The 11,803-nt window shown below is 35.8% G+C and overlaps 2 protein-coding genes across 5 annotated transcripts; one reads left to right on the top strand and one right to left on the bottom strand.

The window, feature by feature from the left end:
- The first annotated feature begins 262 nt into the window (after positions 1-262).
- LOC122311479 (probable inactive purple acid phosphatase 1) lies at positions 263-6,949 on the top strand. 4 transcript variants are annotated; one of them, XM_043126045.1, is made up of 13 exons: positions 263-483; positions 886-1,064; positions 1,378-1,469; positions 1,602-1,668; positions 1,777-1,899; positions 2,391-2,483; positions 2,794-2,923; positions 3,097-3,178; positions 3,749-3,881; positions 4,393-4,598; positions 4,688-4,813; positions 5,735-6,044; positions 6,517-6,949. In XM_043126045.1, exons 2-13 carry the CDS (start codon positions 894-896, stop codon positions 6,820-6,822), a joined length of 1,839 nt encoding a protein of 612 aa, XP_042981979.1. In that variant the 5' UTR covers positions 263-483; positions 886-893; the 3' UTR covers positions 6,823-6,949. The 4 variants fall into 4 exon arrangements, with proteins under 4 accessions (XP_042981979.1, XP_042981976.1, XP_042981977.1 ...); XM_043126042.1 differs by having other exon boundaries at positions 875-1,064; XM_043126043.1 differs by having other exon boundaries at positions 474-619; positions 875-1,064.
- Positions 6,950-7,768: 819 nt separating this feature from the next.
- Positions 7,769-10,610, bottom strand: LOC122309221 (pyruvate kinase, cytosolic isozyme-like). The gene is made up of 3 exons (XM_043122615.1): positions 10,178-10,610; positions 8,963-9,424; positions 7,769-8,768 (listed from the first exon to the last, which is right to left on the bottom strand). The coding sequence occupies exons 1-3, from the start codon at positions 10,427-10,429 to the stop codon at positions 7,956-7,958; spliced, it is 1,527 nt and encodes a 508-aa protein (XP_042978549.1). The 5' UTR covers positions 10,430-10,610; the 3' UTR covers positions 7,769-7,955.
- Positions 10,611-11,803: the final 1,193 nt, after the last annotated feature.

The raw sequence follows: 11,803 nt of genomic DNA, 5'->3' as shown, positions 1-11,803 counted from the left end.
TCTCTCGTAACGTAGCACGGTTGGAAAATAGGATGTGAAAGGTTTTTAGAATAGAGATAAAGATGAAAAATGAAATGTATAAAGTTTTTAAAAGGTGAATATAATTTAAGAAAAATTTTAAAAAAATGTGATTTTAAATTAAAATATAAAAATAAAAATAAAAATAAAGATACGGATAGAAATGCTCTTACTAGACACTCTACGTTGTCGATAATTAATACACGTTGGGAGAGCAATCATGAGGAGCGTTCCACGGACTTGTACTTTACCAAACGAATACGCCTCGCCTGCCCTTCGAAGCGTGTCGTTCAGTGCCCATCACATCCAACGGAACCTTTTGATAACCAGCTCCATTCTCGGCCCGAGGACCGAATCTTTTATCAAACATAAGATATTCCCCGACGTCAAATCTTACTCATAGGCTAGCTATCTTCGGTTTTTGTTGTATTGAACTTCGGCTCGCCACAGTTCAGTCTTCGCCAGGTCTGTTCTTATCCAGCACAATTCTCTCCTTTTCTTGTGCTTGCTTCAGTTTCTGTGGATACACAACTGCTTGCTTTGATTTTTTGGAAACCAGTTCCTTATTTTGCTTCCACTACTGGGGAATCAGTATATAGAGGTATCTATCAATATATTTACAAACATGTTGGCCTGCTTTGTTATGAAATTTTGGATTCTCTCTCTCTCTTTCTGCTTGATAATAATGGGTGGGTAAATGGCAACACTGCATTTCATTAATGCTTCTGGGAAGATAGTATCTGAAGTGTTTTTGACCTTCTCATATCGACTTATTCAGGGTATTCTATAAAGTTCTTTACTATGAACTCACATATTGTCTTTTTTGTTTTAAATTTCTCCTTTTAATTGAATTCAGGCCCTGGGTAGGTATTGGGATGAGAGGAATAAAGCTGATCTCCTTGGCAATTCTACTGGTTCTTACGAACTTTCCAGAAGCGTGGTCACATGGAGATCAGCCTCTGTCGAAAATTGCTATTCATAAGGCAATATCTGCTCTTCATGAACGTGCTTATGTTAAAGCTTCTCCTGAAATTCTCGGAATGAAGGTACGCTCCAACAGCGCCGTGTTTTCTTTTTGCCAAATTGGTCTTCTTCTTCTTCTTCTTTCCTTTTTTTTTTTTTTTTTTGTAACTGTCTTAGTATTTAAGCAGTTGTATTCAAAGAAAAACTTGTTTAACTGACCTTGATGATGATGTTCAAGTTCGCATGCTTTTCAAGTTTTATCATTGTGGCCGTTGATCTTCTTTGTAGATCATAGAATGTGCCAGAGAACACCATTGAGGCAGGGATCAACCCCTAAAATTATGAAGAACATAGTTTTGTTCTCCTCACTGATGCGAGTTTTATTCACTTTTCTAGGGACAATCTACGGAATGGGTGACGTTGGAATATGGCTCTCCAAATCCGTCAGTTGATGATTGGATAGGTGTATTTTCTCCTGCCAATTTCAGGTGAGTACATATCATTGCATTTCACTTGACATTTGGGACCTTGCGACATCTTCATTGTTTTATGTGCGGCATGTGCCTGCAATTAAACCAAACGGCCTTGATCTAAATGGAAGCCTTTTATTTCATTTTTAGTGCTTCCACCTGTCCCGAAGTAAATCCAAGAGTTTATCCCCCGCTACTGTGTACTGCACCTATTAAGGTTCGTTCTGCACAGTGGGGATAGCTTTTCTGAATTAATTCTTAGCGTCATTTTCTTTGTAATTGAAAAAGGGAAGAAAAGTGAACTGGGATTGTCTTACTTTTGCAGTATCAGTATGCAAACTACTCCAGTCATAATTACAAAGACTCCGGGAAAGGATATTTGAAGCTTCGGCTGATTAACCAGAGATCAGACTTCTCTTTTGCATTATTTTCTGGTGGCTTGTCAAATGTATGCTAAAAAATGTCTTTTCCCTAACACCTGCATATTTATGCATAACTAACTTGTACCAAATTTTTGGGATCTAATAGTTCTTATGTGATGGATGCTTTTGATCTCCTGCTGGATAGATACCTTTGGCAGCTAACCCTCTTTATAGTACGGCATTAGCATCTAAATGTGTGAATGTCGTGGCAGGAGCAGATTAATGCTTGGTGGACTACAATATAAATCTAATAATGCCTTGGTCTCGAATACTTATGTTGGATAATTGAATCCTTTTTAGTCACCCTGCACTCCGTTGACAGCCACCATTTTTCTCCTAGCGCTGGCATTTATGGCTTTCTTCAAGGCCTCTACCTATGTCCTTTTGGCTCTCTCCTCTCGTGTGCTGTCATCTTCTTTTATATTCAACACATTTACTTTTAGTTGTTATTTTTAGATTAAACTTGATAAGCGCTCGCTGCAATTGCTTATTTATTTTGTGTTGTTTTTAATAATAGCCCAAGTTAGTGGCAGTGTCGAACCATGTAGCTTTTGCAAATCCAAATGCACCAGTTTACCCACGCTTAGCACAAGGAAAAGAATGGAATGAAGTAAGTACAATTTCTCCCTTGTTTTAAGGTAAAGGAGTCCTCTTCTGTTGTGTGCCTAGAATATGAATGCAGAAAAAGATAGTTCATCGCATCCCACCTTTTTTTAAGCTATTCTTTTATCTTGAAGCTTGTGTTCCATTTGTTTACTGGCACCTTCTTGTACATTTTTTTTTTTTGCCGACTGTACTTTTCTTCTTTCCCTTCAGCTATATAATTGGATGTGATAGTTGTTGTAATGCTGCCTTTGTAGTTACTGCTTTTACTTAGCATTCTTACAACTTTCAAGGAGATAACTTGAAATGGTACTCAGATGACTGTGACATGGACAAGTGGATATGGGATCTATGAAGCAGAGCCTTTTGTTGAGTGGGGTCGAAAAGGAGGTGACCGTGTGCATTCCCCAGCTGGGACACTGACTTTTGATCGTAACAGCATGTGCGGTGTGTAACATTATTTCCTTCATACTTTGTTTTCTTAAAAGCTATCTGGGAGTTGGCCCTTTCTTAAAAAGAATGCTTTACTGTTCATTTTGCTATGCAAAATTGTCAAAAATTCCCAAAATTGGGTTATGTCCCATTGGTAGATATTTTACTTTATCAATGTATATCCACAGGTGCACCAGCAAGGACAGTGGGATGGCGTGATCCTGGATTTATACATACCAGTTTTCTGAAGGAGTTGTGGCCCAATGCTGTGTATGTTGTATCTTTATCCTTGCATATGATGTTTTTTCTGGATGTTTCACCTCTTAAAACATTGGGATTTTCTGACCAAGTTTTATGCACAGAGAAGGATATTTGATGTAGACTTCTAGGCACATTCCATCCATAATATTCAGGTTTCTTTTGGCAGAATCTTACTTTCTGGCCAAAAATCATGGAAACTTCAATTTATATATTTAAGTATGACTACAAAGTAGTCATGCAAGGCTGATATAAATAAAAGACCTGGTGGAATGATAAAAGAAATATTTTATTGTGCTGTCATTTTTTCCTCATATTTTTAGCTGTGCAATCATCCATAATGATTAGTTCACCAAGAAGAAAAGTGAAAATCTGGTGTTAGACTAATTGGTCTCTTAACTGTTTCTCTCCATTATGAAGTGGTCCAATACATTTGAAATTCTAAATATAGCTCTCTGAAAAGGACTGAGTTTGAAGTAATAATAGTTTTCAAGATAAGGTTACCATAAGGTACTATTCACAGTTGGCTGCTTTACTTTACTGGCAGCTAAACATTCAATATTCTTCTTATTGATTATTCAGGTATACTTACAAGCTGGGGCATAGATTATTCAATGGTACCTACATTTGGAGTGAACAATATCAGTTTAGAGCATCTCCTTATCCTGGTCAAAATTCTCTACAACGTGTAGTCATCTTTGGTGACATGGGGAAGGTTTGAACTCATGGAAAATACTAAATATATCTCATGGAATCATACTATTCAGTCATGCTAAAATGACTTTCATATGTTTATAGTTGCAGCAATTATATATATATATATATATATATATATTTTATAAGTAAATAGAAAATTGTATTGATTAGTAAATAGGCATAGCCCAAGTATTTTTTTTTTTTTTAATATTTATAGATTATCAATATCATCAAGAGCATAAGTATAAGAGAATCAATCAACAAGAACACACTATTATCTTGTTCAACCCTTTCTTATTATTCTGCGATAACTTTAAATCTATAGATATATGGTCTTAAAGGAGTATAAGCAATTTCTCGCTACCGAGTAGGATGTGCAGCTTGTTTCAACTCTGATGTTGATTTGCCACATTGCTATTTACCTTGCTTTATGTTTTAAAAGGGCATTTTCTAAGATAATGATTCCTATCCAATGAATTATGTAATTTATTTGGTTTCTGGATATTTTACTCAAATCTTTCACCCTGCAGGATGAAGCTGATGGTTCCAATGAATATAACAATTTCCAGCGTGGCTCTCTTAACACCACTCGAGAGCTTATTCAAGACATAAAGAACATTGATATAATTTTCCACATTGGAGATATATGTTATGCAAATGGGTACCTTTCACAGTGGGACCAATTTACTGCACAGGTTGAGGCAATTGCATCAACGGTGCCTTACATGATTGCAAGGTTTACCATAATCTCCTTGCATACAAGAGTTCATCATATACTTGTCTTTTGCCTCGTCTTATGTGCCAAATGGTAATTTCTCTTTGCAGTGGTAACCATGAGCGTGACTGGCCTGGGACTGGATCTTTCTATGGGAACATGGACTCTGGGGGAGAATGCGGTGTGTTGGCTGAGACTATGTTTTATGTCCCGGCTGAGAATAGGGCTAAGTTCTGGTAATTGATTTGACTTTGTTGAGCTTTTCATTGCAATTACTAGCATTCTAAGCTTTTAGTAATTGGTTCTGATAGTTGCCGAAGATCATTATATTCGCACCTTTGACCTCAATCATTCATGAATTGAGCAAATCCAAACTCGTTTAATCATATAATAAATTAGTGGTTTAATCATATAATAAATTACTCATTGAATCATAAATATAAGGGAAAAATCCCCAGCATAGATGAAAGTTTCTGAAAAGCTTCAGTTACCTGCAGAAGAAAACACATGCTTTTCCCTATCAAATTCATTTTCAGAAGTTTTAAAATAATCACATATATTCTTGCTTATAGTTGCAGATTTCTCCTCCTTGACCATAAGAACCAGTCCCCCGGATAGTTCCTTGAAGATATTTTCTACGTTCACAGGAAACTGACCCAAGGGAGAGAAAAAGAGAGATCTTGATGTTCCTTATTGGAAATCCATTAGTCCGGGAACTTGGCTAACATACATACATATATATATATATATATATATATTAAGCTAACCAGGCTAACACCCCTTACTTGTGTAGGCTTAAATAAAGGATCTTGAGCAGAGGTCCTGCCCTGGAACAGAAACAGGAGAAATGTATAATGGTTCATTGCTAACAAGGGTTCCTGCATTCAAATGAAGCACCTGCCCAATAAACAGGCTCTGATACTGAGTCAAAGATAGTTTATGAAGAGTTTTAGCAATATAGGATGTGAGAGGGAAGAAAGAGAAAGTAGGGCTTGAAAGAGATTACCTATCGATCATCCTTCATCTCTCATTGTGTTTATAGGCATAAAATTTAAAATTAAAACTACAACAACACTGCCATAGTTTGCCCACAATACCTTTTGTAATTGGACTTGCTTCTATATGTTAGAATTGCTTGAACAATCTTTTTTTTTCAGGTACTCCACTGATTATGGCATGTTCCGGTTCTGCATAGCTGACACAGAACATGACTGGCGGGAAGGCACAGAGCAATACAAGTTCATTGAGCACTGCTTGGCATCTGTTGACAGACAAAAGCAACCATGGCTAGTTTTTCTTGCACATCGAGTACTTGGTTATTCATCAGATACCAGTTATGCAGAAGAAGGATCATTTGAGGAACCAATGGGGAGGGAGAGCCTTCAAACTCTCTGGCAGAAATACAAGGTGGACATTGCTGTGTATGGCCACGTGCACAGTTATGAAAGGACGTGCCCCATATACCAGGTCTTTTTTCTAATTACTTCATGCACAGTTATGAAAATTCAATTTTGGACTGTTTCGAAAGTAGCCTGCCAATATTGAAGACATATTTTGTGAATTTGAGATGTCAAAAAAATTATTGATATATAGGATATAGGCATTATTTGATGACTTTTCTTCGTATCTCCAAGAATGATAATTTTGTGCTTTTCTCAAGACAACATCTACTAGCAAAAACTAAAGCGTCAACAACTGTAGTAAACAATTAAAATCAAGGCCGTCACCTCTGTTGGAGTTACTTTGACAGCAGATGCAGATTTTCTTTTTAGCTGGTTATTTTTGTGCAAATCTCCCACAGCTATAGGTCGTTGGCGTGCAATTTGTCAAATATCCCTTTTCAAATAACATGAGACATGCTTTTTGTGAAATATTTGTTGGCTATCAGCAATTGTATTCTAGACTCTTGTAAGTTGATATTCGTTGCCACTCTTTGCAGAATATTTGCACCAACAAAGAGAAACGCTACTACAAGGGCACCTTGAATGGAACAATACACGTAGTTGCTGGTGGTGGAGGAGCAAGCCTTTCACCATTTACCACCCTCCAAACCAAATGGAGTTTATATAGAGACTATGACTATGGATTCATAAAACTTACAGCATTTGACCATTCAAATCTGTTGTTTGAGTACAAGAAGAGCAGGAATGGAAAAGTTTATGACTCTTTCAGAATAACCAGGGATTACAGGGACATCTTGGCCTGCACTGTGGATAGTTGCCCTAGTATGACCCTAGCATCTTGAAGACTGTAATTCCTGTAATGGCTTCACATTGATTATCATGTTGTATCACAATAAGATGTGACCAATGTTTCCTTGGATGCCGAGAAAGTATCGTAATAGTTATTTTAGCGATTTCAGCTTTTCATCATTATGGTTTTTTTTTTTTTTTAAATAACTTTTTCATCTTTTATAATAGTGGTTTTGTTGGTTTAAATTTTCTGCCAAAAAAAAAAAAATGTTAGGATATTCTGAGAGACTAATTCATGTCGCTTTTCTTGAACTATTTTTATTTCATTAATTTGAGCATATTCTGAATTAACTTCGTTTATGCATTAGGTAGTAGAACATAACATTAAATTTGAGCATATTTTGAATTTATATTTATCTTTTTACAGAAATAAATAGAATCTAACAATGATCGATGAAAAGAATGATCAAAAATAGGAAGTTGAGAAGATTTGTATTTGCAGATTTTTTTAGAACATTGAAAAGCTTTTGAGAGAGAGAGAGAGAGAGAGAGAGAGAGAGAGAGAGAGAGAGAAGAAGAAGACTGTCTACTTATTTCTCTCCTAGCTTTTATATTACCTAGATGAATCTATTACCGGTAATGTAAGTGTCATGTACTTTTTATTCTAAGATTGTAAATATCATTTTTCTTTTGAATACGGCTAATGCTACGAGTGATATAATAACATGTTCATAGTGAATGAATCTTTAGAAGCTGGAATGTAAGAATACTACTTATTGCCGGACGACTCGTCCCAATTCCTAGTTAGATATCTTGAGTATGTCAAGAAGGATACTGGTTAAATAAATCTTTTTCATGGCCATTGTATAGAAAAGCATCCCCCGAAATATGAAAAGATATGCTGAACAGAATACCGCCCGAAATACAAAAGAAGTAAGCTTCTCCCGTTTATTGATAACGTGTCACCAATCACATGAACTTTCAAATCAATTCATAAGATTTTGATGATAGAGTTTGGATTAAATTTAGTAGTTTTTGTCCTCCAAAAATTGATTACATCACATGAATATCTTTCCATTCGAAAGCACTCCTAATATCAGAATTGTTGAATAAACCATCAACGTGTCAAAGATCCTCACCAAAACTAGATTAATAATAAATTGACAACAATCCGACGAAACAAAAATCAATTAACGATCATGATCTTGATAATAGACGCAGTGTTTATTCTGTGCAACACGACGACCGAGTCCCCAGGCATGCAGAGTTTCTTGGTCTTTGCATGTTGGAGGGCCAACTTTATGCTTTCCTCGGTCGACTCTTCAGGTGAAGCTCTTGCTGATGCTGAGCTCAAAACAGGACACAGGCCCCTATAAACAAGGCTATGCCTTGCAGGCGCCTCATCACTGCAAGACCACTCGAAAGAATCTGTTGTTATCTCTGCAACCACCACAGACAGAATGGGAATGCTCGGCCTGTACTTAGCCACCAGCTTTGCTGTGCTTCCACCTCTGGTTAGGACCAAAATCAAGGCTGCTTTAATGCTTTGGGCAGTGCTCACCGCTGAGGAGGCCAGGCTTTCTAATGGGCTCATAGGCGTCGGTGCAGTTTCCATTATTCTCTTAAAAAGTTGTCCATAGTCTATAAAACTCTCTGCCTCTCTGCAGATTCTCACCATGGTTTGAACAGCAATTTCAGGGTATGCCCCAGCAGCAGTTTCTCCGCTAAGCATCACGCAGTCAGTGCCATCAAGAACTGCATTAGCAACATCTGTGGCTTCAGCTCGGGTTGGCCGGGGAGATTTGGTCATGGATTCCAACATCTGGGTAGCAGTCACCACTGGTTTTCCTTGCGTGTTGGCTTTCAGTATCATCCATTTCTGAGCTAGGAATATCTTTTCGATTGGAATTTCCATTCCTAGATCACCTCGTGCAACCATAAATGCATCTGAGTTGGCTAAAATATCTTCGAAATTAGAAACGCCTTCTTGATTCTCAACCTACCAAAACACAAGAAAACAGTCCGTATATCAGAATGTTATCTTGGTAAACTAGTGCTACAGTCAATATATATATATGATCTTGGAGACTGGAGAAATTCCTAGCTCAGACATGTCTCCTTCGAGTTTTGACAAAAAGAGTCTTCAAATGTTTGCCAATCCTAGTAAATAATTCACATATCAAATCGACATACCTTTGACATGAGAAGGATATTCTTTGCATGCGGTCCTAGCAATTTTCGGACCTCTACAAGGTCAGAACCTTTGCGAACGAAAGACAAAGCAATTATGTCAATCTTATTTGGAACTCCCCAGTCCAAAATATCCACTTTGTCTTTATCAGTTAAGGTTGGCAGGTCAACAATAACCCCAGGGAGATTGACATTCTTCCTCTCACCAAGAACTGCAGAGTTTTCACAAATACAATGGACCAAACCTTGTTCCTCGTCACAAGCCACGACAGTAAGAGAAATACTCCCATCGGCACAAAGAATAACACTTTGTGTCTTCAAATCCTCGGCCAACTTTGGATAGCTCATACTTATCATATTCTCATCACCTTCTATGCTATAGTCAGTGGTGATGGTAATGGCTTGACCCTGCTGAAGCTGTATGGGTTTTGATCCCTTCAAACGCCCAGTTCGAATCTCGGGACCCTGTAAATTTTCAATTGAATATTAACAACAAAAAACATGAAATCAACCACAGACAAAAAATCCAAGTATCCTCAACATGATCTGCTGCTAAATTGAAACTTCTTCTGCGAAAGGAAACTAAGAACCAAGTGAAAACACTGAGTCCAATATTACTGGCTCGGTGTAGATAGATACATGGACTCAGTCACCCACGAGTGTCTTGTTTGGAAAAATTCACCATCGATATAATTAAGAATCTTCAAAGCACAAGAAATATCTTTATCACTAGAAAGTAAATTAATTAGCATCATTCTGGAGAACATCAACAAGAGAGAAACTTGAAGAATACGAAAGAGCTTTTAATGCCAGTACCTCTTCTTTTACAAAGCATCTCTTTCTACAACCGCAACTTTTTTTCTAAAGCTAGGAAAATTTATACCACTGATGATTTATGGAGAAAAGTTTAAGGTAAAGCAGTTTCTGACCGAATATTAGAGGTCGATTTTCATTAAGACTCAACTGTTGATGAATAATTTAGAAAAACCAATGCTTTTGCAATAGCAGTACAATTTTTCTTGCTATACCAGTATCACATAGATAATTTTTCTTTTCGTGTATACTTCTAAGATATATAGCAGGAAGGTTAAAATACCCAAATCTCAAAACTATCACCCAATTTTTTAGTGCTAAGAATTAAAGGAAGAATTAATCAAACATACATGTAACAAGATGAAAGATCGAAAAGAAAGCTTACGAAGAAGAAGGAAAGAATACCTTAGTATCCAACATGACAGCACAGAGAATGCTGGTATTGTTCATGGCAGTCCTGAGATTATTGAGGGTCTCTTGGTGGTAAGCATGATCGCCATGGGAGAAGTTGAAGCGAGCTACGTTCATCCCTGCCCTCAGAAGCCTCTCTAGCATGTCCACCGATCGAGACGACGGTCCCAACGTGCAAACTATCTTAGTCTTTGGCATCTTCTCCGCCCCAGCCGTATTATTCAAAGCCCCCAAAATCTGCTCCATTTATGCTATCACTAACGCGCGAAACAAACACAACAGATCGAGAAAGATCGAAGAGAGATCAGAAGACTGGAGGGTTTCGAGAGGTTTTCTTCGTAGGTGTTGTTTATGGCTCTATCATTAAGCGGAGGACCTGTACTATATATACGAAAGCTTCGTGCATGTTTCCCATTCCTGGTTGGACGTAGTTTTTGAATTTGCTTAGGACTCAAGCAAGTGATCAATACCTTCTTGAAAAAGGAGTATCGAATAATAATAATCCTAATAATAACATTAACAAATATTGATGTAGAATGTTTTTTTTTTCTGTCCAATAATGTTTTTTCTTCTTTTTATTTATTAAACTACGTAATTTTTTTTTGTTTTTTATATAAAATATATATCCTTATTAAACTACTAATTCGTGCTCAATAATATCTCCTTTTTGTTAATTATATATTTTATTCAATATTCATGTGAAATTAAAAATACGTCTTAACATTTGTATTATTGACGTGGGTTTGTATACCGTTGTGAATAATTAAATTATTCATCGAAAATGCTACAATAATAAAAAGATTTCATAAAAGTAAACTTATAAATTGATATGATTTCATATGATCCATTAGATCTAGTTCTGATAAAAATAATTTTATGATCTAAAAACTCCATCAAATCGTTTTAATTTTAATTTATAAATTTACTTTTATAAGATTTTTTTTTTGTGATTAAAATAATTCTTTTTTAAAATGCACAAGTGGAAGTGCATATTAAATCATTGATTTTCCCTTGCCCTTTTTTTTTTTATTAATCGTTGAGTATACACGTGTAAGTGTGGATTATTTAATGTTAATTAATATAACAATTTTAGGCTAAATTAAGGTCTAGTTTGAATAATAAAAATGTTTCATTTTATTTTATTTTATTTCATTTTATTATTATAATTTTTTTAAATTTTTATACAAAAGATAATAAAAAAATTTAACTTTTATAAATTTTAAAACAATAATAATTTTAAAAAATAATACTCTAACAATATTTTATTTAACGTTTATCTAAAATTATCTTATCTTATCTTACCATTCAAATCACACATGAGACTTGCTTTCTCTTTCTTCAATAGAAGCTGCCTATTGAAAATATAATTCGTATATTTAATCATTTTTTGCTTTAACACTTTAACAAAAATACAATTAAGCATGAATTATGAAGCCAAAGTAATAATAAAGAAAAATTGCGTCACGTCCCCATTATTTCTATTTACTTTTTTAAATTAAAAAAGTATTTTTCAGTGATGTGAATTTTTTTTTTAAAAAATATTTAAGAAAAAAAAAAAAAAATTTTGCCTACTTCTGGGGCCAGTCGGGCTGCATCCTGCGGTGTAGCAGGACTCTATTT

The sequence above is a fragment of the Carya illinoinensis genome, chromosome 5 (genome assembly GCF_018687715.1).
Source record: "Carya illinoinensis cultivar Pawnee chromosome 5, C.illinoinensisPawnee_v1, whole genome shotgun sequence".
NCBI classification, from domain to species: domain Eukaryota; kingdom Viridiplantae; phylum Streptophyta; class Magnoliopsida; order Fagales; family Juglandaceae; genus Carya; species Carya illinoinensis.
This window is presented reverse-complemented; position numbering and strand designations above follow the sequence as displayed.

What these genes read in the sequence shown, in the direction of transcription:
- LOC122311479 (XM_043126045.1), top strand. Translation starts at nt 894, where the DNA reads ATGAGAGGAATAAAGCTGATCTCCTTGGCAATTCTACTGGTTCTTACG. An exon ending in CTGAAATTCTCGGAATGAAG is followed by an intron (nt 1,065 to 1,377) that starts GTACGCTCCAAC and finishes TCACTTTTCTAG; the next exon opens with GGACAATCTACGGAATGGGT. An exon ending in TTTCTGGTGGCTTGTCAAAT is followed by an intron (nt 1,900 to 2,390) that starts GTATGCTAAAAA and finishes TTTTAATAATAG; the next exon opens with CCCAAGTTAGTGGCAGTGTC.
- LOC122309221 (XM_043122615.1), bottom strand. Translation starts at nt 10,429, where the DNA reads ATGGAGCAGATTTTGGGGGCTTTGAATAATACGGCTGGGGCGGAGAAG. An exon ending in CTGTCATGTTGGATACTAAG is followed by an intron (nt 9,425 to 10,177) that starts GTATTCTTTCCT and finishes GAAAATTTACAG; the next exon opens with GGTCCCGAGATTCGAACTGG. An exon ending in ATATCCTTCTCATGTCAAAG is followed by an intron (nt 8,769 to 8,962) that starts GTATGTCGATTT and finishes GTGTTTTGGTAG; the next exon opens with GTTGAGAATCAAGAAGGCGT.